The sequence below is a fragment of the Neolamprologus multifasciatus genome, chromosome 1 (genome assembly GCF_963576455.1).
Source record: "Neolamprologus multifasciatus chromosome 1, fNeoMul1.2, whole genome shotgun sequence".
NCBI classification, from domain to species: domain Eukaryota; kingdom Metazoa; phylum Chordata; class Actinopteri; order Cichliformes; family Cichlidae; genus Neolamprologus; species Neolamprologus multifasciatus.
This window is the reverse complement of record NC_140439.1, coordinates 25,071,045-25,098,972: the sequence shown is the minus strand read 5'-3', so window position 1 is coordinate 25,098,972 and position 27,928 is coordinate 25,071,045. Positions and strand designations below refer to the sequence as shown.

General features: G+C 40.1%; 3 protein-coding genes across 3 annotated transcripts; 2 read left to right on the top strand and 1 right to left on the bottom strand.

Moving 5' to 3' along the window:
- The first annotated feature begins 7,576 nt into the window (after positions 1-7,576).
- Positions 7,577-21,600, top strand: phf10 (PHD finger protein 10). Its single transcript, XM_085166941.1, has 12 exons — positions 7,577-8,543; positions 10,086-10,195; positions 10,491-10,621; positions 10,721-10,804; positions 10,896-11,020; positions 11,147-11,296; positions 11,815-11,924; positions 12,026-12,173; positions 12,791-12,943; positions 17,406-17,514; positions 18,032-18,220; positions 18,415-21,600. Exons 1-12 carry the CDS (start codon positions 8,472-8,474, stop codon positions 18,510-18,512), a joined length of 1,479 nt encoding a protein of 492 aa, XP_085023067.1. The 5' UTR covers positions 7,577-8,471; the 3' UTR covers positions 18,513-21,600.
- On the top strand, positions 21,468-24,786 carry psmb1 (proteasome 20S subunit beta 1). Its single transcript, XM_085167011.1, has 6 exons — positions 21,468-21,602; positions 21,960-22,067; positions 22,255-22,336; positions 22,448-22,577; positions 23,698-23,804; positions 24,234-24,786. Exons 1-6 carry the CDS (start codon positions 21,502-21,504, stop codon positions 24,417-24,419), a joined length of 714 nt encoding a protein of 237 aa, XP_085023137.1. The 5' UTR covers positions 21,468-21,501; the 3' UTR covers positions 24,420-24,786.
- A 1,491-nt stretch (positions 24,787-26,277) lies between these two features.
- On the bottom strand, positions 26,278-27,928 carry psmc3 (proteasome 26S subunit, ATPase 3). Its single transcript, XM_085166968.1, has 2 exons — positions 26,984-27,928; positions 26,278-26,734 (listed from the first exon to the last, which is right to left on the bottom strand). Exons 1-2 carry the CDS (start codon positions 27,926-27,928, stop codon positions 26,396-26,398), a joined length of 1,284 nt encoding a protein of 427 aa, XP_085023094.1. The 3' UTR covers positions 26,278-26,395.

The following is a 27,928-nucleotide window of genomic DNA, read 5'->3' as shown; positions in this document are numbered from 1 at the left end:
GTGAGTGGTTGACCAGCCTTTGTATTGGCAAGTTTGTCATGTTCTGTTGGCAAGTCTTGAACTGTCTGATCTGATAATGTCTGAGTGGATGTTTTCTTTGTCATGTTAAGGGCGTTCTCTGACAGTACTGGTACTGACAACTGGTCTGTCATAGTGGTAGCAGCCTGCATAGTCTCATCATCAGTTTTCGTTGACTCCGGAGAGCCACTTGATTGACGTGCACATTCATCGTCAGGTGCTTCTGAAGAGTTGGTTTTCTTTTTGTGAAATAGTTTTTTCACCGCTCTCTTGAACTTTTGGAAAGGTGTTTTCCTTTTTGTTTTTTCATCATGACTCTCAGAAGCCATAGATTCCAGTTCACGTCCAGCACTGACATCCTCTGGGTGCTCCTCACAGCTGTCTGCTGACAAAGAACTGTCAGTGATTGGTTGACCAGCCTTGGTATTGTCAAGTTTGTCATGTTCCGTTGGCAAGTCTTGAACTGTCTGATCTGATAATGTCTGAATGGATGTTTTCTTTGTCATGTCAGGGGAGTTCTCTGACATCACTGGTTGTGACAACTGGTCTGTCATAGTGGTAGCAGCCTGCATAGTCTCATCATCAGTCTTCGTTGACTCAGGAGAGCCACTTGATTGACGTGCACTTTCATCGTCAGGTGCCTCTGAAGAGCTGGTTTTCTTTTCGTGAAATAGTTTTTTCACCGCTCCTTTCCACTTTTGCAAATGTGTTTTCCCTTTCGGGTTTTCATCATGACTCTCAGAAGCCATAGATTCCAGTTCACGTCCAGCACTGACATCCTCTGGGTGCTCCTCACAGCTGTCTGTTGACAAAGAACTGTCAGTGATTGGTTGACCAGCCTTTGTATTGTCAAGTTTGTCATGTTCTGTTGGCAAGTCTTGAACTGTCTGATCTGATAATGTCTGAGTGGATGTTTTCTTTGTCATGTCGAGGGCGTTCTCTGACAGTACTGGTACTGACAACTGGTCTGTCATAGTGGTAGCAGCCTGCATAGTTTCATTATCAGTCATCGTTGACTCAGGAGAGCCACTTGATTGACCTGCACTTTCATCATCAGGTGCTTCTGAAGTGCTGGTTTTCCTTTTGTAAAATAGTTTTTTCACTGCTCCTTTCCACTTTTGCAAATGTGTTTTCCCTTTCGGGTTTTCATCATGACTCTCAGAAGCCATAGATTCCAGTTCACTTCCTGCACTGACATTCTCTGAGTGCTCCTCACAACTGTCTTTTGACAAAGAACTGTCAGTGATTGGTTGACCAGCCTTGGTATTGTCAAGTTTGTCATGTTCTGTTGGCAAGTCTTGAACTGTCTGATCTGATAATGTTTCAGTGGATGTTTTCTTTGTCATGTCGAGGGCGTTCTCTGACAGTACTGGTACTGACAACTGGTCTGTCATAGTGGTAGCAGCCTGCATAGTTTCATTATCAGTCATCGTTGACTCAGGAGAGCCACTTGATTGACCTGCACTTTCATCATCAGGTGCTTCTGAAGAGCTGGTTTTCCTTTTGTAAAATAGTTTTTTCACTGCTCCTTTCCACTTTTGCAAATGTGTTTTCCCTTTCGGGTTTTCATCATGACTCTCAGAAGCCATAGATTCCAGTTCACTTCCTGCACTGACATTCTCTGAGTGCTCCTCACAACTGTCTTTTGACAAAGAACTGTCAGTGATTGGTTGACCAGCCTTGGTATTGTCAAGTTTGTCATGTTCTGTTGGCAAGTCTTGAACTGTCTGATCTGATAATGTTTCAGTGGATGTTTTCTTTGTCATGTCAGGGGAGTTCTCTGACATCACTGGTTGTGACAACTGCTCTTTTATAGTGGTAGCAGCCTGCATTGTTTCATCATCAGTCAAAGTCGACTCAGGAGAAGCACTTGATTGACGTGCACTTTCATCATCGGCTGCCTCTGAAGAGCTGGTTTTCTTTTTGTGAAATAGTTTTTTCACCGCTCTTTTCAACTTTCGCAAACGTGTTTTCCCTTTCCGGTTTTCATCATGACTCTCAGAAGCTATAGATTCCAGTTCACTTCCAGCACTGACATCCTCTGAGTGCTCCTCACAGCTGTCTGTTGACAAAGAACTGTCAGTGAGTGGTTGACAAGCCTTGGTATTGTCAAGTTTGTCATGTTCTGTTGGCAAGTCTTGAACTGTCTGATCTGATAATGTCTGAGTGGATGTTTTCTTTGTCATGTCAAGGGCATTCTCTGACAGTACTGGTACTGACAACTGGTCTGTCATAGTGGTAGCAGCCTGCATAGTGTTATCATCATTCAAGGTCAACTCAGGAGAGCCACTTGATTGACGTGCACTTTCATCGTCAGGTGCCTCTGAAGAGCTGGTTTTCTTTTTGTGAAATAGTTTTTTCACCGCTCCTTTCCACTTTTGCAAATGTGTTTTGCCTTTCGGGTTTTCATCATGACTCTCAGAAGCCATAGATTCCAGTTCACGTCCAGCACTGACAACTTCTGCATTGCCCTTACAGATATTTGTTGACAAAGAGCCATCAGTGATCGGTTCACCAGCATTTGTCCTGTCAAGTTCGTTGTTTTCTATTGGCAAGTCTTGAACTCTCTGATCCGATAATGTCTGAGTGGATGTTTTCTTTGTCGTCTCAAGGGTATTCTCTGACAGTACTGGTACTGACAACTGGTCTTTCATAGTGGCAGCAGCCTGCATAGTCTCATCATCATTCAAGGTCAACTCAGGAGAGCCACTTGACTGACGTGCAGTTTCATCGTCAGGTGTCTCTGAAGAGGTGGTGCTGGGTGTTGTCTGAGTAGATTTTTTCTTTAATATGTCACAAGAGCTCTCCGCCAGGCGTCTTTCAAAAACCGTTTGCAAGTAGTGTTGGGTTTCTTTTTCAACAAACTCATCAGCATTCACAGAAGAGGCATATTTGGCTTTCCAAGAGTCTATATGCATTTCTAGCGAATAGAGATCTCCTGATACCTTCTGAAATACCTCTGAGTCAACTGTGTTTTGTGATTCATCAATATACTTTTTGTTGTCCTTGCCCGATTTGAGTAGGGATTTACCAGTTGTACTTTCCTCACAGATATTTGTTGACAAAGAGCCATCAGTGAACGGTTGACCAGCCTTTGTGTTGTCAAGTTCATCATTTTCTGTTGGCAAGTCTTGTACTGTTTGATCCAATATCGTCTGACTGGATGTTTTCTTTGTCATGTCAAGGGGGCTCTCTGACAACTGCTCTTTCATAAAGGCAGCACCCTGCACAACCTCATCATTAGTCAACATTGACTCAGGAGAGGCACTTTCCTCGTCAGACACCTCTGAAGTGGCTATTTTCTTTTTGTGAAATCGTTTTTTCACTGCTTTTCTGAACTTTTGGAAACCGATTTTTCCTTTCGGTTTTTCATCGTGACTCTCAGAATCCGTGGATTCGAGTTCACTTCCAGCACTGCCAACCTCTGCATTGTCCTTACAGATATTTGTTGACAAAGAGCCATCAGTGATCGGTTCACCAGCATTTGTCCTGTCAAGTTCGTTGTTTTCTATTGGCAAGTCTTGAACTGTATGATCCGATATCGTCTGACTGCATGCTTTCTTTGTCATATCAAAGGGGCTCTCTGACAGTACTGGTACTGACAACTCCTCTTTCATAATAGCAGCAGTCTGCACAACCTCATTGTCAGTAAATGATTCATTCACAGTGTCTTTGGCTGAGTTGGATAGAGATTTACTGGGTGAGCTTACTTTCTTGTCTTGTACCATGTGATGTTTAACTGGTAAATTTTTCCTAGTGTTAACGTTCACAGTGGGTGCCTTTGATGATATTGGGGGCAGTGGCCTCTGTGCTAACATGGGCGACAAAGCAGTAGGAATTACAGCTGGACATTTGCTTCCTGGTCTTTTAGATAGATTGCTCAAGTTTTGTTGGTTTGGGTGATTTTGGGTCTGTTTCCTGTCTGGCACCATGAGATTAACTGGTATATTTTTCCTAGTGTTAGCACTCACGGTGGGTGCCTTTGATGGAATATTGGGGAGTGGCCTCTGTGCTAACATGGGCGACAAAGCAGTAGGAATTACAGCTGGACATTTGCTTCCTGGTCTTTTAGATAGATTGCTCAAGTTTTGTTGGTTTGGGTGATTTTGGGTCTGTTTCCTGTCTGGCACCATGAGATTAACTGGTATATTTTTCCTAGTGTTAGCACTCACGGTGGGTGCCTTTGATGGAATATCGGGGAGTGGCCTCTGTGCTAACATGGGCGACAAACCAGTAGAAATTACAACTGGACATTTGCTTCCTGGTCTTTTAGATAGATTGCTCAAGTTTTGTTGGTTTGGGTGATTTGGGGTCCATTTCCTGTCTGGCACCATCCTAGTTTTAACAGTCACAGTGGCTGGTTTTGGTCCAGTAGGGCAGGCTGGGTTCTGTGGTAACTCAGGCAAAGAAACAGTAGGAACTGCACAGAGACTGTAGCGTCCTACTCTAGTAGATTTATTCCTCATTTCTTCTTTTTTTTGGCCAGGGTTTGGTGTGATTTTAGGCAGGCGTGTTTCTTCATGCCTTCTCACAGTTGAGAAATGATGTATCTCATATGTGGCATAAGCCAGGCAAATGGTAGATGTTTTACTGGTTTCACCATATGCACTGGATTTTTCAAAGTTGTTTTTTTCCTCACTTTCAGGCATTTTAGGCATGTTTTGGCTGGGTGTTTTTCTTTTGTTTTTTTGTTTTTTAAGTGGTTATTCTCTTGTGCTAAATTTTGCTTTAGTACATATGCTCTGTGTAGAACAAAGTAATATGTCTGTATAATGAAGGACCTCTTTATAAGGTTTAGCTTGTATTTAAGCCTTTCCGCATTCTATGATCAAAGCCACGTGCACTGTGATGTCATGAGGCATGTTCCTTTTATCTTATCTTCAACATTCTATGACAAAAGCCACATACACCGTGATGTCATGAGGCAGGTTCCTTTGATCTTCTATCATTCCATTCATATAGTTATAAAACACTGTAACTTGTTTATACTAAATTGTCAAAGTAGTTTAATTCAGTTCAATTCAATGATCTTACCTGGTATTGTTCTTTAGATAAATTTTGATCAGAGTTTGCTTTTAATAATAACGAATTAAATCATAGATAAGAAATGTTTGTCCACTTTTCGCGCATAGAATTTCGAAAAAAAACATCGGTGCAAATTATAAGTATGTATTATAATGTCTGGTGTTTTTGTGTTTGTTGTGGTTTTTTTTTTTATTATTTTGTACGGTGGCCTTGAGAGGCCAAACGGACTGCAACTTCAGAAAACACTTGCAAAAAGAAAAATGCCGCAAAAAGAGAAACACTTGCAAAAAGAAAAATGCTGCAAAAAGATAAATGCTGCAAAAAAAAAAAAATGCTGCAAAAAGAAAAACGCTGCAAAAAGAAAAATGCTGCAAAAAGAAAAACACTGCAAAAGCACACAAAGCACAAGGAAATAGGAAAAAAGACACCGGAAATGTTTCTGGGGAGACAATAACCGGACGGACCAGTTGCACGAACCAGAACATGCTAACAAGTGCACTGGGACTGGGAGACACTTCAAAGAAGTGGAAGCAGAGCGGCCAAAGAATAAATTTTCAAAAGTAAGTTCTGAATATTATGTCACTTATTTATGTGCAAATGTTTAATAATGAGGAACATTAAAACATTACTGTTGGCCACATGCCGGCAAAGTTATGTGACATTAACGATGTTTGTACTTTCAGGGTTTACTTTGTTTTAAAGCCTTTACTTTATACGCTGTTAGATAGTCGACCTTAATCTTACAGAGAATGTGATGATTTTGTGGATAATTAAAGTCAGTGATGCTGCTCGGTTTGCAGTCCTGAATATCACGGCACAAGCAGGATTCACTGCACTGTTAATGTTAGCTATATTATATTGCTGCCTCTGTTCGGTGGTGTCGAGCCAAACGGACTTTAACGTGTGTTTGAATGAGCTGACGGTTCACTCGTTAAGCTGAAAGAAAGATGCTTTAATCACAGGAGTCACACATGTGTCCACTGTACTATCTGGGAACTCTTCTTGTTTAGCACTCGTAATAACACAAACACTAAATCCTCCTTCTCTTGTGCTGTTTTGTAGCAGTGTATACACCTGAGACTGTCACCTGTCTGTCTGTCCTGCACTCTCTCTCTGTTTCTTTCTCTCTGATTGTGGAATAAAAGTATGAACATTTATTTATAAGTTACACTTGTGTTTGAATCCTGCAGCTTATCACACATTTTTTGTTTTCCATGTGTCACAACTGCAAGTGTCCAGAGTGAGGACAGACTGAGGGACCCACTGCTGCACATCATCTGTGAGGCTTTGCACCCCTGATGATCCACCAGGACAAACTCAGCAGTGTGTGAGGAAGAGGGGGAGGAAGAGCCAGCAGCAGCTGACAGATGGAGAGAATAGACAGACTGTTCCCTGTTTGTGAAGGACTGCTAGGAAAGCTTAGAATAACTAATTTTCTGTCCTCAATCAGTCTTATTAGGTAATGTTCAAATAATTTGATCATTTTAGTGTTTTCAGTGTGGGAGAAAGTACTCAGGGCCTTCAAGTTACACACTATGAAAGGCAGCAACAAGTTTAATATTCAGAAACCTAAAGTATATATCAGCAGCAGAATGGAGCTAAAAATAAATGTTTGTTTCAGTTCTATGAAGATTTGAGTATTTTGGATTAGTAGCACTGCTGTGTTTGTTGCATCATATTGCTGTAATTGTTTATATGCTTTATATATTCTGAGGTAAGTTGATCTATAGTGTTACATCATATTCTATAATGATGTTATGTGTTTGGATACTTTCTGCCCAGTTTGACCCATTTAACAGAAGTCAGCCTGTTTAAGGCTCTGATATCTATTCTGTATGACTTAAAGCAGTTATGACATGGTCTGATTTTCTCACCCAATAAAGGAATATTTCATATATCAGTCTACTCTTCATTCTATCAGAAACAGTTATCACAGCTCGTACATTTGCTTCTTCCACCCATATATAAGCATTGAGCCAAATTTAGTAATGCCAACATATTAAAAGAACAATATTTCTCTTATATATAATACATCTATATATACACTGTCACAGATACTTATCTTTAAGTGAAGATTTAAGGTGATAGGAAATATAAATAAATGCAACTTGAATCTTTACTGAATCTCAGTATTTGGCACAGAGTTCATGTTCACTGCTGTAATAACTAATAATGATTAATATAATATTGGCCATATTATATTTACATTACCAAAGTCACATGACTTTAGTCTCATGAACAACATTAGCTAATTGTTATTTACTAGCTAATCTTAAATGAATGTTCAGTACAGAAATGAAGCCCAACAATCATGTTTTACAGTCCTGTGGTCTCAGCCTCAGATACTTATCAAATCACACAAAGCTCATGTAGAAACAAATGTACAAAATATGTTCTCCTTCATTTCTGTCAAACAAAGCTGTATAAAACGTTTCCAGCTGTTAGTATCATGGTTGCTAGGCAACCTGGGCAGCGCGACGGAGGCTAGACCGTCCCAGCGGTCTTTGACTACGCGGCCCTTGAGGACCGTTAAGGCTGCGTACTTTAAGGCTGCAGACCCTGAATTGGGAAACAGTCCCTGAATTGGGATACAGTCATACATACATGTTTTGGTTCGTGCAACTGGTCCGTCGGGTTATTGTCTCCCCAGAAACATTTCCGTTGTCTTTTTTCCTATTTCCGTTGTGCTTTGTGTGCTTTTGCAGCGTTTTTCTTTTTGCAGCATTTTTCTTTTTGCAAGTGTTTTCCGAAGTTGCAGTCCGTTTGGCCTCTCAGGGCCACCGTAATTTTGTTTTATTTTGCGAGTTGGTTATTAGGTGCCGCACTAGTTAAAGAATCCCCCGCCGCAAGCAGCAGTCGCAAACGGAGAGCGCCCCTTAATCCCAGCAAATGGCCGTAAGAGCACCAATCGGTCCCTATGCTATCCCCAAAATTCGCTGGCATGATGTCGGGGAAGCATGGGTACGACGAGTAACGTTTTTTTTGCCGATGCCCGTGATGCCGCCCCGATCACGATGTTGCCCTGGGCAACCGCCCATGTCGCCTACTGTGTGGATTAAAATTCGTTGTAGGCACTTTTTATGAGGGAATTCTTGGCCTATGTCAAAACTGGCCTAAACCACGTTGTCAAAGCATGACACGTGAACAGCATGTAAGGGTTAATATAACTCAAACTTGTTCAAATTTCTCATCAAACGTAGTTTTAATTTATGCAGCCTGTAACGACCATGAATTCACTTTAACTGTCTATAATAATTAAGATAAATCGAGATTATACCACACAGTCCCAGTCCTGTCCTGAAGTCACCCGTCCAATCCAGCAGGTGTCGGCCATGTTTCAACGCTCGCCAACAGCCGCGACACTTCACCAACGAAGAAGTAACGAGCTAGTATGCTAGCCTAGCTGCAGAAATCATTTAGCAAAAAATATGGCTGCTGTGCTCCCCGTCAGGCCGCCCTGCGATAGCAACCCCGCTACCCCCGGAGCACAATCCATAAAGGTGACATTTGTACGCCATAACAATATTAATAATACTAATAAGGAAAACACGAGTCACTGTTAGCTCAGTTCCCTCGGCTCTGCACGGCTATAGCCTGAGCTAATAGGTAACTGGCCATGTATGGGACACTTTAGTCCATGATTGATGATCAGTAGCCACATTAGCGTCCCTCCTTTGTTTTCAGCTGTGTAATAATTGGTTAGTTAGCTCGTTCGGTTTGAATTTCCTCGTTTTATGTATCTGCAGTGATCTGGTCTGTGTACGTTTTGAATGATCTAAGTAAAAACGCGACGTTTAATGTCGTAATATTATAAGTGATTTGACAATTTGTGCTCCTTCTGTCAGCCAGCTCTGGCGTGTAAACTCATACATTTGTTTTGGTCTGTATTTAGCATAAAAAATAATTATAATCTAACTCTATAATCTAACCGTCAATAATATTGAATAAAGCTTCGTGTTGATGTAAGAGGGGAAATATCCTTATCTGAAATCATTTTTTAGTGTTTTTCAAAATGAACCCTCTGTATTAAACTGGCTAAATCTCTGAATGTTAACTTTTGCAGTTGTTTAAAAAGTTTTCATCAGGCCGGGAAATGCTATCATGTCTAAAATAGCAGTAGTGTGCACTGTGTGTGATTTTTATCTCATGCCTGTGGAGCATGTACAGAAAATCACACTCAGTTTAAATACACTCTGTGATTAATTTAAAGTAAAAGTATGCACTGCTCAGTCATTAATTGGGCCTGATTTGTGGATACAGCTGGCTGAGGAGAGATGCCCAGACCTCTCTCTCCCTGGCCCCCTCTTCTATCTTTTCGTGGTGGGATACTAAGCTGTTACCAGGCCAGCTGAGAGAAGTAATCTTTCCAGCACATCCTGGGTCTTATCTTAGAACAGGGGTCCTCAATCCCAGTCCACGAGGGCCGGTGTCCCTGCAGGTTTTAAATCTCGCCCTGGGTCAACACACCTGAATCACATGATTAGTACATTACCAGGCCTCTGGAGATCTTCAAGACGGTTATTTATCCATTTAAATCAGCTGTGGTGGATCAAGGACACATCTAAAACCTGCAGGGACACCAGCTCTCGTGGACTGGGATTGGGGACCCCTGTCATAGAATATGAAACAACTCATCTAGGAGGTGTCGTAGTCCCTCCATGAATTGTCACATTAACATGGTGTCAACCAAGTGATCCTGGGAGCCTCTAGTGGGGTCTCTCAAGGCAAATTGGTCTTAAGCGATGATAGAATGGAAACTCTGTCAGAAACCAAGTGGGTCAGATGGGCCCCCCACTTGCAGAATCACATGTTAAAATTTGTTGTAGCAACAGGAAGACGAATCCTGCAATTATGAGTCCTAGGGTTCAGGTTTACCAAGCAAAAATGAATTTGGGCTCTATTCATTTCTGTGTCATAAAAGTGTCCAATACAAAATCAGAAATCTCTTAAAAGCTTTGTGGATATACTTCATGCTCAGGAGTTTTCAAACGTCACATTATGTAATGTTAAAAATTAATTCTGATTTTTCTTTTCCTCTGTAGGAGGATGTCATAGAAGAAGTGTCCAATGATGGCAGCCAACCTCCCAAGAGAAGGAGAATGGGTTCAGGGGACAGCTCTCGAAGCTGTGATACCTCAAGTCAAGATCTTGGGTAAGCTGGTTTGGCATTCGGCAAGAAACATCCACTGGCATAATTTTCAAGCATTCTTGACAACCAAGTAGGACAGAAAATCTGTTGTTACCATATGTCACATTCTTTTTATTTTAATATATATCCCCAAAATATATGATAACAAATCATATGATAAACCCTAAAAGCTGTAACTGTCAGTATTGATGTCTATTTAGTTCTTCCAATGGCTTTCTTGTCTATATCAGCAAAGATTAATCTCACAAAATCTTGTCCAATCATCAAACTCTGTTGTCCCTCCAACCTTCCTTTCCAGTCCGACGTATTTCCCAGCAGAAAACCTGACGGAATACAAATGGCCACCAGACGATACAGGAGAGTACTATATGCTGCAGGAGCAGGTCAGCGAGTATCTGGGAGTCACGTCGTTCAAGAGGAAGTATCCTGGTAAGAAGTGAGATTTTCTTTGTGTTTACCTGTTTTTTGTTGTAAAGAGTTACTCTATTAACTGGTGTTGTTGGTTTGTGCTTTTCTGTTTCTTTTTAGATATGGAGAGGAGAGACTTGTCCCACAAAGAGAAGCTCTACCTTCGTGAACAGAATGTCATCACTGAGACACAATGCACTCTGGGTAGAAACCAGTCCTTCAAACTCAGACTCGACTGCTGTTCCAGTTGTGATATCAGAAGGTAACATCTTTCCTTTTCTTTCTTGTTCTTCAGGTTTGACAGCTCTGAGGAGTGATGAGGTGATTGATCTGATGATAAAGGAATATCCCACTAAACATTCAGAGTATTCTGTCATACTGCAGGAGAGGGAGCGACAGAGAATAGCAAAAGAGTACTCCGTAAGTTCACAAGCAACAAAAAAAGATCCTGTAGAAGTAGGGCCACATTGTTTTCATCTAAAGTGTAATGAAAATCTTCTGCATACATCTCCAAATATATTTCTAACATTCTTTATTCTTTCATAGCAAATGCAACAGCAGAACCCTCAGAAGGTGGAGGCCAGCAAAGTCCCCGAGTACATAAAGAAGGCAGCAAAAAAAGCTGCCGAGTTCAACAGTAACTTCAACAGGGAGCGCATGGAAGAGAGGAGAGCTTACTTTGACCTCCAGACACATGTAAATCCAAACTGAACTTGTTGTTTCTTTCAGTGTTTTAGTAATAGCCCAATAGATGACTTAATTTAAATTTCAGGCATTTATCAAAAAAAGAAAGCAGAGTGGATGTCTGTCTCCCAAAACCAAAAACGGCTTGCAAAGCTTTTTTTGGCTTCCTCTTTGGAGGCTTTTGTTTCACTTACTTCAACTGGAAATTCTCCAGTTTTATGCCCTAGTGGTGCAGGTTTTTCTCCTAAAACATCATTACTGCTTTCTCTGTGATGTTTCTCTATAAAGACAAAATCCGTGTATAGCAGTATGTAGTTTAAAATGACTCGTGATACACTGATATATTCACATTGGTTAGATCAAAATTTGTTAGATGGTGCACAAGTGTCAAAAAAGTAAAATTGAATGACATAATTGCATATGTGGTTATAGCTGATTAGAGGCTTATGAATGCCACAACAAACTGTCTTTTTTGTAGTTGAGGGTTTTTTTTAAAAATATCTTATATGTGTTGTGTTTTGTTGTCCCAGATCATCCAGGTGCCCCAGGGCAGGTTTAAGGTGCTGGCTCCAGAGCTAACCAGGACAGGGCCCTACCCTGTGGCTCTTATACCAGGACAGTTCCAAGACTATTACAAAAAGTATGGCACCCACTAAAATAAGTACTTTCACTTCTAATTACTGTTCGGTGCAATGTATCAAAGGTTTTGCCCTGATCTTCTGTTATTTTGATGTATGACAGATACTCTCCCAATGAGCTGCGGTACTTGCCGCTGAACACAGCTCTGTTCGAACCTCCACTGGATCCAGAGCTTCCTGCGCCAGACTCAGAGCCTGACTCTGACGACGCTGAGGAGGGCAAGGATGACAAGAAGATCAAGAACTCATCTGTAAGACAGTATTTTGTGCATATACATGTATATATATGAATTTGTTATGTGAGTAATATTAATCCGATGAAAGAGGTTTAGTTTATTGTATAGATTTTCTATTTAACCAGATATTCACAAAAAGAAAACCAGAAGTGTAGAGTAATTGGATGCTACTTTAACCAAAAAGTTAACTAAAACAAAGAGTGACTTCTATTGTAGGTGTCACTGCTGTCCATGAATATTTTGATTAATCACAAGGCAAACTACCCAAGCTTTCATTAGTCATAAATGAGCCAATCTAGTTGCCTCTTACTCATGTTTGCATGTGATTACTCACTCTTCATTTTACCTCGCTCTATTGGGTATTTTCACAGAGTGATTTGATTGGCTGAGAAGGGAGAAGTTAAACCTTTCTAAGATTTTTAACACAAACAGTGCAAGGAAAGTGAAGCAATGGATCCACATTACAGTTTGGTAACATGAAATGCCCAACTGTGCGACTGATCCTAGGTCTCATGTCAAAGTCACTAACCTCCATCACAGTTACCTCGTCATGGATATGCTCTCTCGCACAGCAGTGCTATATCATTTGTCCTTCACTGATCCTCCACCTGTTTAATTCTTTTAATCTATAGGACAGTTCTTCTGGCAACACATCTGATGTGGAGAGCCAGGAGGGCGTGGGGAGACAGAGCCACAAGTCCAAGGCCAAAGACAGGACATCAACAACGGGAAAAGACGGCAGCCAGCGTCACTCTGCGTCCCAGAAAGCCACCGCAGGGTACAAGGTAGAGGACAAAACCACCTGAACTCTTCTCCAACAACAGCAGCAGCACTTTTCTACCCCCTCCTCCTCTTTCTACTACTACCACTCCCTTACTCCATCCATCCCGCCACCCCTCCCCAGCTTTCTTCACTTTTTTCTCCAACTTCTACAGTTTGTCAGTTTTCAGCTGGGACAGCCTGGTCCACACAGACACACAAACACACACACAAACACACAATGGGAGTCCCATCTTCAGGTTTTTTGTTGTTGTTGTTTTTAGGATTGCCACGTGGCTTCCCCCCCCCCCCCCCCCCCCCCCCTTTTTTGTTCCTCTTTGTACAAGACTGTGAGCAATAAGAACTTTTAAAGGAACAGTTCACGTTTCTTTCACCGCACTTTCACTTTTTTGATGATTTTATGTTTTTTCGGTGAAGACAAAGTTTTGCTTTTTGATCGTCTTCAGTATACCTCTTGTCTGTCCTCACTTGTCAGAAAAAATACTTCCAAGACAAGTAAGTGGATGTTTTTGGCTGCTAGTTTCTTCCTTTTTGGTCAAAAATGATAAAATGATTTTGTTAATCTAATATAGAAAATATAAACCACATACAGTTTGTAGTTGCTTTTAAAAAGTAGTTAATGTTAACACTAAAGAATTTTAACATTTATCTCCTTAAGTCTAGAAGGCACTTAACCCTACTGTTTTAAGTGTGTATCGGTAAAGTAACATACTTTGTTTATACACTCTGTGATGTACTGTTAATAAGTATCAGACAGCTGTTTTGACAAGGGCATTACCCGCCCCTGTGATGTCATCATGGCGTGACGAGGCCTTGCTGACCTTATTCACACTGTCGCTGAGCTGAGCTAGAAGTAAAATGACACACAATCGTGGAATATCCTCATTTTAAACTAAAAGTCTTTGAACTTGATGCAAATGCACCACTTTGCTTCCCCACAGCTCATTGTGCACTTTCCATTTGTCTGTAGTTTTCCAATCCAACTTTATAGGACTATTCAGATGTTAAAATGGACCTGGGTATGTCCAGTTGAGTTCAGCTCAGCTTTGTGGTGTGGGCATGGTCCTTTTGATAGTGTAAGACCTGTTAAGACTTTCAGTGTTTGTTTGTTTTTTAAAGTTTGCTTTAATTGACATTTTTATCATCACAACTTTCTGCATAAGAGCCTCCAAATGTGGCATGGCATGTTGGTAGCCAGAATCAACTACAGGTAGTCAGCTAATAAAAGTATATGATATATAGTATGACCTATCATTTTGTTAAGTAAAAATATGCCTGCTTCCTGTTAAGTGATGAAAAATTAATTTTTTTCCCCAGTGGATGAAAAGTTTGAGTGATTTTTTTTAATGACTGTTACTGTTTTTCAAATGTCACCACATGTGAAAGGCTGCTAGCTGATTAACGTTACTTCGCTCTGGTTTGGCTACCATCTACTGGACATGCAGTGCTTAATGGTGACTTCACTTGAAAGCTGTTTTATAAGCAACTCACAAATAAAAGCTAATTATGAACACCAAAGATGGAATTAGATTGTTGAATACCTGGCTCTACAGCAGACTTTTGTTCAGGTTTTGCACATTTAATATTTAGCGTAATATAAACAAAGTAAGTGTAGTGAGTAAAAGAGAAAAATCCTACTGAAGCTTTGGCTCTAGAGCCTTTCGGTAGCTTACACGTTGTTTCAGTCCTTAAATACGTGGCTCAGAGGAACCTAAAATATGTGACGCACTACACTGCTGCATTTTAAAGATGCAAACAAACACAAATAAGTGAGACTGGAGCCACGGCAAAAGCAAACAAAAGAGTAACAATGCAAACCAACCCCACAATAGTTAGATTCAGTATTTCTCCTCATTTAATAAACAAAAATGATAAAACTAACATTAAAAACAAGACTGCCTATAAATCCAAACCAAACTAATAATTAATAGTGCGAGTCGAGCCCCACGCCTTCCCTTCTCTGGCTTCTTATGCATGCAGGTGACTTTCTGCAAGCCAATCAGTCATGAGTCAACAGGTTAATAAGGATGATAGTAAATTATTATTATTAACCGTTATTTAACCAGGAAAAAAATTAACTCTTGAGCTTTAAAAAAAAAAAAACTCTTTTGAGATTGGGATTAAAAATGTGCCTGCACATCAAGGTACATGTAAGGCACCGCTGTGCTGGTTCACTTGTATTGGCATTAATTACATTAACATAACAATCAATCAGTAGATTGTATTAACAGTGAATCCAGCAGTTATAATGGAATAAAAAACGAAAGTAGATTAAGTGTCATGATTGCTCTTATTCATTTTTGCTGTGTGAAAGTTAAAAAATTATGCTTCACCGTAACATATGACGTAACCAGAAACCCCTCTTAACTCCACGCTGTAATCTTCTACGTAACCTGACGTAACCCGATCTCCTGGGAAATGTAACTACCTGTCAGGCAGATGACTTAATATTAAAGTTACGGCGTAGGGGTAAGAGGGGTTTCCTTTTGTGTCGTAAGTTTCCACCCAGATTTCCCACCTAAGCAAAATGCAGGCATGACTTATCTACAACCAATAAATACGTTTAAAGAGTCCGTTTTAAATAGCAGTATAAATGTTACTGGTGACATCAGTAATCCAGCCAGACCAAACACATAATCAGTGGGGCTCAGTTCAGGAGACTACTCTTAGTTTTTTCTCGTTTCCTTCTCCTGCTGCTGTTTTGCTCTTAGTTTTCTTCTCTGCTCTGTTTCTAGTTTTTGATTTCCACCATTAGTAAGCCACGCCTTTTGTATAGTCTAATCTAATCTAATCTGTCAGGGGATATTTTTAATGATGGATGTCACGCTGTATCTTCAGGCATTTGAAGTAATTGGACATAATGCTATAAATTTATAAGGATAAATAAATATAATAATAGTAATAAAGGGCTACATGTGATTAATGGGATGTTTCCATTAGCTCAGTTCATCTTTATAAGAATTTCATCCTCTTTAGATACTTGCTGAGTTGACTTTTACTCAACTTTTAGTTTTTAGAGCTGTGGCTCTATCCTCAGATGTTTATTTCTTCAGCTTCCTGTACAGTTACATCAAGATTCATAAGTTTTAAATGGTTGTCCATTTGTGTGATGTCTGAACTTAAATGTCCCCGAGCCACTTTTCTTCTGCTCTTTCTGTTTCTTTACTCTCTGCCATCTTTTGAACTAGACGGTAAATTCACAGGATGGTCGTTCCATGTAAAATCAGTCAGTTCAGGAAAAGACCTGACTCCCCAGAATTGGCTGGTTTGATGTTTGTTTGTTTGTTTGTATTTATACAATAACTTAAGCATATCTAATAAGGTCAGGTGAACTTTATCCTCATACTGTGAAAACTGTCAGTTACATGCCCTCAGAAAGTACATTGTTATGGGTTGAAATTTGCCGCCATTTGTCATCTATTTTGAGTCCTTTTAGCTTCCTCAGTAAAGGAGATATCCACAGGAGTTCAAACGACCTTTAAGATCCTTCCAGAACTGCAACCCAATCAATATAACACTACAGGAGTCAAAATCTAAAGCTTATAATATAATGGGATGTCAGTTTCAGCCTGTCTGTGATGTAGAGTAAAAAGTAACAGAAACAAGCATTAGTACCCTGGATGCTTGATTTGATGTCTAATAGTACACTGGAGAAAAACTTTAAAAAGTGCATTTTGGGGTCAACTTTATCTAAACAAGTTACAACATATGAAAGGTCCCATATTTGCTTACATTTTGACAACTGGCTAAAACCCTTTTAACCCACTCCTGTGTATGTCCAAAGCCTGTAGTTTGGGGAGTTTTTACCCCTCACTCTGAAAGGCTGGGGGTATTGTTGTCACCCTGGTGGGCAGGCTGGGGTCACGGACAAACAACTTTGCGAACACGGTAACTCGAAAACAAGATCAAATAGGATTCTCAAATCTTCTAGGAGGCTGATGGGTAGCACTGCCAGCCACCAGTATTTTTATAGTTTGCATGGTGTCATTAGATATGCTAAAGTTACTAGAAGTTCCTACATTAAAAATCAGGTGATTCTCAGGGGCCAGGTGGGAGTCACTCACTGATTTTCTATGGAATGAGCCAGGCACTTCATATTTCCACATTCATAAGTCATCATGAGAGAGTTTGCACACTCGTGGGGAGGACAGAAGTTATGTTAGGGTCAAAACATTCATTAGTCAGAGTGTATAAATGTTTTTCAAATTTATTGAACATTTTAACATCATAAAGGGTAACTTTGTGTGGTGCTGCAGCTGATTGATCAGATGATATTTTAGGGCCATCTTGGGCTCACTTTTATTTAAAGATCACATTTATAGTTAAATAAGAAACATAATAAAATCTATGTTCACCAAAACCTTAAATGCAGCTTTGACACCAAATATTGAAAGTTTTGTTTCTAATTACACCCATGACTGCAGGATGCTCGTGTGTGATTTTTATAGCATTATTCTGCCCTTGCAGCCTAAGGTCATTCCCAGTGATATATGTGGCATTTGCCAGAAGGGTAAAGAGGCCAACAAGAAAGGCAAGCCAGAGGCTCTCATTCACTGCTCCGAGTGTGAAAACAGCGGTAAGTTCACACACTCAACTCCAGAGGGCAGTTTAATCACATCTGTTTGTATTTTGCTACAAATTGTCTAGTTAGTCATCAGCAGTTAACATGTATTAAGCCACCTCCATATTTAGTCAAAGGAAACCTTTAGTTAAGTGTTAAACAGCTGGATAACTTTATATACCTGTGTGTAAGCATGATTTAAAGTATTTGTACTGTTTATGATACTGTATGTAAGAGAGTTTAGCTTGTGTGGTTCAAAGTCATCTGTCAATTGAATTAGCAGGTATTCGGATGAAGGCTGTTTCATTGGTAGAAAAATTCAGCATCTTATTTAGTATACCTGAAAATGTTCTAATGTCACAAATATTACTGTTTTAGATGATGGGCTTTAGTATGTCGGTGGATAAATGCTAGGGTCAGTAAAATATTAGGCCGGTATTTTGCCTGTCTTTTCCATGTGTCATGTATTTATCTGGGTTTGTGCGTGTCTCTCCGGCTCTTCTGCTTCTTTGCGCATGGCCATGAACTTCAGGCCACCCATCCTGCTTGGACATGAGCGAGGAGCTGGTGAGCATGATCCAGACGTACCGCTGGCAGTGCATGGAGTGTAAGACCTGCACCGTGTGCCAGCAGCCCCACCACGAGGACGAGATGATGTTCTGCGACATGTGCGATCGAGGATATCACACCTTCTGCGTGGGCATGGATTCCATACCTACAGGTGAGTAGATGGACATACAAAGGCGATTTTTAGACCAACAAATACCTGAGGCTTGTACTGCGAAACACGATTTGGGGTTTAGCCAAGTAACCTTCAGGTTTAATCCCAGGTTTTTAGGTTTGCAACGGAAGTTCACGTCTTGAGCTGAGTGTAGTTTTTTTCATGTTTTTGATTAATTCTCTCTGTCTCCTCAGGTCTTTGGATATGTGAAGTTTGCGACAAAAATTTCACCACGCCCAAGAAGAAAGGAGGAGCTAAAACACCCAAAAAGAACAAGTCAGCTCAGAAATGATCAGCGGTTCCATTAATCATAACAATCCTGTTATCACATTCTAGACACGTGCACTGCCATTAGAAGCTGTGGAACTGGAAAATGACAGATAAGTGTTTGGCCAAACAGCTTTGACAGAAAAAGATAAATGCACAGTTTGTGATCCATTTAAAAAGAAAAAAAAGCAAACACAGTAGTGAAGCTTCCTTCCAAATATTAAAAAATCCAAACTGAATGTTTAACCTGCTGTTGCTGTTTGGTGTGTCTTTAATATACAGACTAAGACTTTTCTGCTGCAGGCCTATAATTTAAAACATAATTAATTCCCACCAATAAACAAGATCAGTGCATTACGGTTTTATTAACTATGTATGTGTCACATTAGGGATTACCCTCAACAGAGCAGCTCGGGAGAATGACCTCCACATACATAAATAATGTAGAAGCTAAACTGGAACTCGGATCCATCCAGATTTGCTGCACTGAATCCTTTGACCAAACCACTAACAGTGTCGCCTGTTCATTGTTAAATCGTGCAGTTTGTGCCTCGTCATGTTGCTGCAGTGATAACTTGTTTGCTGGGAAATTGTTTCAGTTAAAGAAAAATGGTGCTTTTGGTCGTTTTACTACTGAAACAGCTGATCTTTTTTTTCTCTCAAAATTCTGTCTTTGTCTTTGTCTTTGTCTTTTGTTTTTTTTGTTTTTTATATCTTTTGAATTACAGTTTGTATGTTGATAATGTGTGATTCACAGATGCGGGCCAGTAAAATCTTATTCAAGTGAATAATGACATGGTGCTTATGTAAAAGACACTGGCTGTCAGACCTCATAGCTGCAGGAGTTTTCAAGTTTTGGGAGTGAGTCTTTATTAACAAAACAAAGTCTCAGAAAAATGGAACCACTCGTAATTACATTGAATTGTGATTACACTGAAGTTAGCGTCCATCACCTCGATGGTTAATTGATGTTTCTGCAATCAACTTAAAATGTTTTTCTGCTGTCCTGCAATAAGCAGGTTGTTAATGGGATATTTGTTGTTGAATATAATGCTTTGGTTATTGAAGTTAAATGTGTTTTTTGTTTTTTTTGTTTTAAATAAAAGCTTTTTTTTAAAAAAAAAAGAACAGTTTGTCTTTTTTTCTATCCGTATTTTATGATGTTAAAAGGAGCCCCTGTCAGTCATGTGTCCTACTGCTTTACCTTTCCATTTATCTTTTTCACAGGCTGAGCAGAAAAAAACTGTCTCAGTTCAGCATTGCATTATTTTATCTCTTAAATATCAGAGCCAAACGGCTTTACCACTGCATAGACAGATGGCAATTTAGTTAATACTGTAAGGTTACATTAAGTACATTCCATTATTTATAGAGAAGTACATCCATAGTTCATATATTACTAATAAAAGTTTCAGTATGTACCAACAGGTGTGCTTTTATTGCTAAGCGGGATTTTAATTTAGGTATTTTGTGCAGAAACTATAAATTTGAGACGCATGCTCACAGCAGTTCAGCAGTGTGATGAGGCTGAAGTAATCTGATTCAGCCACTGAGCCATGTTGGAGAAAGTGGCCTGCCACAGCACCATACAGGATAACTTTTTTTTTTAAAAACTCTCCCATAAGAGAAAATCATCCTGGATCAGGCAACTGCTGCACTAAAAAGTCACACACAGACTTAAGAATAGGTGATAATTAAAAAATAACTAACTTCAAAAACCTCGACACTTCTCTGTCATTCACTCATGACCTGCTCATTTACCAGTTTAATTGACAGTTGAACAAATAATGCTTACAACAGTTATATTTACACTGGGGACACGGTTCCTTCTGCCAGAGTTCATCAACTCTTAGAACAGGACTTGTGAGGGGTCGGATAAAATCCTGGTAGCCTGCTCAACAGCAGACTGTACAAAAATATCTTGGTGACTGAGGAGTGTTCTTGCTGTGATTTTATTTTCTCCTGCCGTTTTAATCAAATTAAAATTTGATCTTGAGTGGTAAATTTCCAAACCAGTTGCTGATGCCATAAATTTAAGACAAACTTTGTAGTAGTTCTATAAAAAATTGACACAGTGTTGCAGCAGACCCCAAAAACTCAGTTTCCAGTGAAAATGAAGCTGCTGATAAACTCTGACACATATGCTTTTCACATGTATGTTCCAGGTAAGTGCATTATGAATTTGCACCCCTAAGTATTTATACATTAGAAGCTGTCTAATGGCATTACCATTTATATTAATATGGGTCAAATCTCCAACTGATTTTAGATTCTTATTAATTTCTTCCTGTTTCTTTACATTAATATGCAAGTGATGCACAAAAGTTCCAAGAAGCCAGTATCCCCAGTATTTCAAGCCTAAAATAAACTAAAACCGTGTAATTGCTCAAAAAATTGCGCTTCAAGTCAATTGAGATTCTTAGGATTCTAAAGTATGTTATTTCAGGAAAAAAAACGGAGCAAATTTAATCTTTCGATTACAATTTATCTTTCTTTCTTCAATTTCGGAGATATTTTTTCGGCTAGTGCAGCGGTCCCCAAACTTTTTTGCGCCACGGACCGGTTTATGCCCAACAATATTTTCATGGACCGGCCTTTAAGGTGTCGCGGATAAATACAACAAAATAAAACTAGTGCCGGTACCGAAAAAAAGAAAAAATTATTCATAACACACGTGAAAAGACCAAGAAAAACCGAGTAAACGATAAAAACGATAATAAAATAACGCTGAAAACCGATAAAAAAAAACCCCTGAAAACTATACATTTCACACCTGAGCCTCAACTCTCGCGGCCCGGTACCGGTCAGAGGCGGGGGGTTTGGGGACCGCTGGGCTAGTGAACGCATTAAACGTGTGGTGTGCATTACTTCGAGCGGCCTGTGGAGGCGCTGTTACACGGAGGCGCTTTGAAGACTCGGTTGTGACGACCGTAAAAGAAGAGGCTGCCATATTGCAGTGATACAGCGAGTTTATCTGAAAGAAGCTTCAGCACCGTCGGCTTTTTCCTTCAAATATGCTTTCTTCTCAGCATTTCGGGGATCCTGGGAAGATGAAAGATTATCACTATACTGGTCCAGTAGAGCACAAGTTCTCTCCATACGCCTACAACGGAGGGTGAGAGCTTATTTTCAATTCCTGTGTAGTTAGCTTGCTTCTTTGCTAACGTTTACATCCTATTACATTGGACTCAAGCTAACCCGCTCCGAAAAGGAATTGTCAACAAAGCAGTTGTTGAGTTAATGAAACGTTTCTGATCCTGTCTGCGATATAACTGTATACCTATATATTTATCTAACCTTAGTGGAAAAAAGTTATATTATGAGCCAGAGACTTTTGTTAGAGATGAGTTAAACCTACAGTTTCAGTTTCGGATCAGTAGCCTGTAGCTGCCATTAGCAGTTTCCTGGTGCAGCAGACTTTTTTCCGCTCTTGTGAGGTGAACAGGCTGACCTCTGTGGTGTATTTCCTCAGAACTGTACTGGCTGTTGCCGGAGAAGACTTTGCCATTGTAGCCTCAGACACCAGGCTGAGTGAAGGCTACTCAATCCACAGCCGGGACTCCCCAAAATGCTATAAGCTGTAAGTGCACTGTCATCTCTCTGTGAAGCTACTGGGAAACAACAGGTTATGAATTATGGGTAGAGCCCTGTGAGGCCTTTAATAGTGTGTAATTTTTTTCTTTTTTGTCCCACAAAGGAGCTGTTGTTTTCTGGGGATAAAGCTACCAGATAAATAATATATTGATAAGAATGTTCTCCTCTTACAGGACAGACACAACTGTACTTGGCTGCAGCGGTTTCCATGGCGACTGCCTGACTCTGACAAAAATAATTGATGCCAGACTAAAGGTGAAGTGGTGCAGAAAGACTTCACATTGCATGATGGATAATATAACAGGCTGTCATCCACACCCACGTCGTGCTAAAACTCAGCTGTTCTAATGCTTTCTCTCCTTTCAGATGTACAAACACTCGAACAACAAGACAATGACAAGCGGAGCCATTGCAGCCATGTTGTCCACCATCCTGTACAGCAGAAGATTCTTTCCTTACTACGTTTACAACATCATTGGAGGATTGGATGAAGAGGGTGGGTGCTGGTATTATGATGACTACATTTTTTTTAAACTGTGTTTGGGCTGCAGATCTTTTTTTCTTGCTATGGGTATAGATTATTTTTTTGTGCAGAAGACAAATTTAAGTGAATAAAGTTTGTGAGACTACATTAGTTTGTATAACAACTTTGGGAAACAAACTAAAAGTTGCCAAGAGACTTCATTAAACAACTTTTATTAACACAGTAAAATGATTGAGCTAAAGCTTGAGTGGACAAGCTATGATAAGCATTTCCACTGTAATGTGTCACATATATATATATATATATATATATATATATATATATATATATATATATATATATATAAAAACAAACAATTATTGTAGCTATCAAGTCAGTTGGATATCAGACCTCTCTTAGCATACATAGCCATGAAAGATGGGTTACAAGAACAAGAACTTGGGAGCCTTCATCCACTTGTGTGTGAACTTACCTGGCACATAGTCTAACACTCAGAATTTTTAGTCCGGTAAAAATGTCAGGAAGGATCACAGAGAAAACAACATACTTTTATTCTAAAGGCATTTTCGGAGAAGTCCACTGTTTGGCAGGCTTACTGGATTTTAACAGCATGTGTTGAACTCTGAATTTGTGCTAATGAACTGGGTAAAAGGTACAGGATACAGTTACATAAGTTTTTACTCTCTCAGTTAAGCTGATAAATGAAAATGTCTTGCAGGATAGACAAAGAAGGAGGGAGGTCTGATCACACTTTTTTTAACCAAAACTTTAAGGTTTACTTACTTTAGTGTTCGTATTTAACAACCTTATTATTATTCTCTCTAATCCACCACTATAATATAATGACAACATGCACAAAATAATAAGAACAAACGGGCAAAACCCCCCCCCCCCCCCCCAAAAAAAAAAAAAAAAACAAAAAAAATTTAAAAAAATGACAGTGATCCCAAAGAGGTGACAGTCTACAAAACATAAAATAATTCATGTGTAGTGTAGTGCTGGGTGCTTGAGGTGTTATTTTTAATGTTATTCTTGTGTTAGTTTGTGTTATGTTTAAAACTATTAAGATTTTACTGTGTTACTGTATGTAAAAGCCTGTTTCTGTTTGTAATATTGTGTAATTGTAATACAGGTAAGGGAGCAGTGTACAGCTTTGACCCAGTGGGTTCCTACCAGAGAGACACCTACAAGGCCGGAGGATCAGCCAGCGCCATGCTACAGCCACTACTAGATAACCAGGTTTTTTAAAACGCGCGTGTACTAACCTGATGTTTCCATATTAACATTACTATATTCACGTGCTTGTATCTTGGGTGTGTATTTTTAAGCTTATTTAGCCTCCCAGCATCCACCAGGTTATGACAAACCACTTCGTAGCCACATATTACGTTTCAGAATCTCGACCTTCCAGTTATTGTTATAAGACCTGCATTGAGGTATGCCATATGGAAAAAATAAAAATTCTGTATAAAGGCAAACCTGAACTTAACTCTAAACAGGGTGCTGGTGACCTGGTGGATGGTAAGGGTGGACCCGTTTCTCTCTCGCTCGCTCGCTCAAGATTTTTTTTGTGCTTGGGTCCTTTCTAAACAAAGTGCTAAACTAAACTAAACAAATTTTACTGAGAACAGACAAATACAGGACTCGGTCTTCTCTCTCTCTCCACAGATTGGTTTCAAGAACATGGAGGGTGTCGAGCATGTTCCTCTGACTAAGGATAAGGCAGTTCAGCTGGTCAAAGACGTCTTCATCTCAGCCGCAGAGAGAGACGTCTACACCGGAGATGCTCTTCGGATCTGTGTCATCACTAAGGAGGGCATTAATGAGGAGAATATACCTCTGAGGAAAGACTGAGGAGGAAATGTATTGTTTCCATCTGCCTCTAGTTTTTCTGTTTGGTGCACATTCATTTTATGGCTTTGGCACCTTTACGTCAGGTTTTTCAAAACAGGAGTGTTGATTCAAGTAGCCAGCTTAGTGGCTAACTGGGGAGCTAGTTTCCTTCCCCCTGTTTCCCAGATACTCCAGTTCTCCTATTCACATGCTCTTTTATGTGGTCTGGCAGGCTGATCCTGGATCAGCACTCCTATTCTGAGAAGTAAGTTCTTCACTCGCCCATACCTAGACCCTGCCTCTGTTATGATTTTTCATTATGTTTTCAAAGGAGATCCTCTCTGCTATTCTTTTTACATTCTTAATAAATGTAAAGAATTTAAAAGTCTGCTCTGCTTGTTCATTGCACATTCCACCTCAGATAGACCTCTGTGCATGTCTTTTATGACCAAAAGAATACAAAGGAAAACAGTATCTTAATACAATATCTTGTTAAATAATAAAATTGTTTTTTTTGGTTTGGTTTTGTTTTGTTTCGCTTTTTCCATTTAGAACCATCGGTTAGCATAGTAGGCATAAATAATTCATACACATCATCAGTGGATTAAAATCATTTTAGTTTGTTGGCTATGTACAACCCAAGTGATCTCATGTGACTGTATAATATTAAAATAAATGAGGCACCCAGTCAACAGTCAGCTATTGAAACTGATGTGCTTGAAACTAGTAAAAGGAGTTAGGTCAACTTTGACAAGGGCCAAATTGTAAAAACTGAGCTTGTCACATTAAGTACTTAAAGTATTTCAAGGAAATGTATGACATCATCATCGTAGGTTGATGTATAAAAGGGTTGTGTGGCTGTAGAACAGTTGGAGCGCTCAGTGTGTGTCTATATGGTTGTCGAATTCAAAGCATGACTCATGTCGTGATCAGAACAAGTGTGTGTATAGGAAAAGAAAATAAGAAAATCTAAAATGTGAAGTCAGCATGTATTCATTGATCCATCCATTTTCTTCCACTTATGGTATACAGTCAATCCCCGTCGATCCAGGGTTCGGTATTCATGGATTTTTCTGTGGAAAGCAACTCCAAAATACTTGCAGATTATTTCATGGATTTTTTATGTAATTTTTCTAACTAAATACATTTTTTATGATAAAAAAATGTACTTTTCAAATTTTAATATTAATGTAAACACAGCAAAAGAGCATTAAAATTGATTTTTTTTTTTTCTTAACAAAAGATGCGCAAATTCCAAACACAAAGATCCCGAAAAGATTGAAATAGGTAGTTTGCATCTTTAGAGGGGGTACTGAGTATTTGTGGATTTCAGATATTCATAGGGAGTTGTGGTCCCTAACCCCGGGGAATACAGGGGTTGACTGTACAAAATTGTTGGAATAATGAAGGACTACCTCCAAATTCTTCCACTTCACCTTAGATTAACAGCAAAATAGTTGAAACTTGGAGACAGTTGGACAATGATCCCAAACGTGTTAAAACGGATTCAGGAAAGGATAAAACAGGCTAATGCTAAGCTTCTGAAATGGCCTTTCCAAAACTCCAGTCTCAACCCTTTTGAAAATTTCTGGACTATGCTTAACAGCCAAGTCAATTGACCGGAAACCAATATAAATGAACTCTACCATTCCCCCAGAATTTATACTAAAGAACATTAAACAAAATACTAGTGTGTGTGTGTTTTGACCACAACTGTATGTTGAACCCTGCCATCTATTCTTAACTTTCTTTTACTGCTTTAAGTTAAGAATAAATTTATGACTACTATGCAATTCCAGATGTGCAGCTTCTAAATAGCACCAGGTACCCTTACATTGTTTTTTAAGATTGTTAGAGGAAATAACAAAAGATACTCGAGGCATTTTATTTATTTTATTGACTCAAGATAATCAGAAATCATAACATGTGTTTTCTCAACAGCTTTTAATAGTAATCAAAGACTCTCACACACAAATACACAGACACAGGTAGTGTCCTCAGGCATAGTACTGAAGGTTAGCCTTCTTCTTAGCTTGGACCTCCAGGATTCCCTCCATGTAATCCTCATGGTTCAGCTCTGTGGCTCCGCGGCGCAGCGCGATCATACCGGCCTCCACGCACACAGCTTTGCACTGGGCACCGTTGAAGTCGTCAGTGCAGCGGGCCAGCTCCTCATAGTTGACGTCGGGGCTGACATTCATCTTACGAGAGTGAATTTGCATGATGCGAGCCCTGGCCTCTTCGTTTGGCATGGGGAACTCAATCTTCCTGTCCAGACGACCTGAACGGAGCAGGGCAGGATCCAGGATGTCCACTCTGTTGGTGGCAGCAATCACCTAAATAATAAAGACAGTATCATTGCAATAAACTCCAGTCATCATAAAGTATTAATGTGGGGGTTTGGATATTGATGAAATTTTAAGGTTTTTCTTAATGAATTGTTGTACAAATTCACTTTAGGTGCCTCAGATCTACTCAGATGCAGTTTAAAATGTTTTATCAGTATTGAACATTAAATAACAGTGAAGTGGTAGCAGAATTGTGGTGCACTTTTGCTGTATTCAAGAGTAAACAGGCAAATTTACCTTGACCAGCATGTTTGGCTGAAATCCATCCAGCTGGTTGAGCAGCTCCAGCATGGTCCTCTGCACCTCTCTGTCTCCAGCCTTCTCACTGTCAAACCTCTTGGTTCCAATGGCATCCAACTCATCTATGAAGATGATGGATGGGGCTTTCTCTTTAGCCAGGGCGAAGGCATCTCTCACCAGCTTGGCACCATCTCCAATGAACATCTGCACCAGCTGTGGACCTGCAAGCTTCAGGAATGTGGCTTTGGTTTGAGCGGCACATGCCCTGGCCAGTAGGGTCTTCCCGGTGCCAGGGGGTCCATACATGAGGACTCCCTTTGGGGGCTGGATGCCCAGGTTTTCAAACTTCTCCTTGTGGTTCATCGGCAGCACTATCGCCTCCACCAGCTCCTGGATCTGCTTATCCAGACCTCCAATGTCGCTGTACTGCTCTGTGGGGCGCTCATCCACCTCCATGGCCTTGACTCTGGAGTCATACTCGGTTGGTAAGGTCTCCAGGATCAGGTAGGAGTCTTTGTTAACACCTACAAGGTCTCCCGGTTTTAACTTCTCGGCGTCCACCAGCCCGATCACCGGCAGGAAGTAGGTCTGCCGGGTTGAAGTTTTGATAACTGCGCACTTTCCTTTTCTTTGGGAGTCCAGGTCCACGTTAGCCCCGTCCTCCTCCTGGTCGTTGGGGTCCACATCCAGCAGCTCGATCACGTTAGACACCAGGTAGGGCAGCGTTTTGTTCACCTTTATCTTCTCCGTGTTTTCTTTAATTTTATCCTTCATAGCCTGAAGCTCGTGAGTTACTCTCAGCACTTCGCTCTTCATTATCTTTATCTCACTGTCGAGGAGACGAGTGCGCTGAACTATCTCCTCTGTGGACATTTTTAACACTTCTTCGCCGATCCCATCCTCCACTTCGTCCCAAACTGATTTGTCACTCAGCGACGCCAT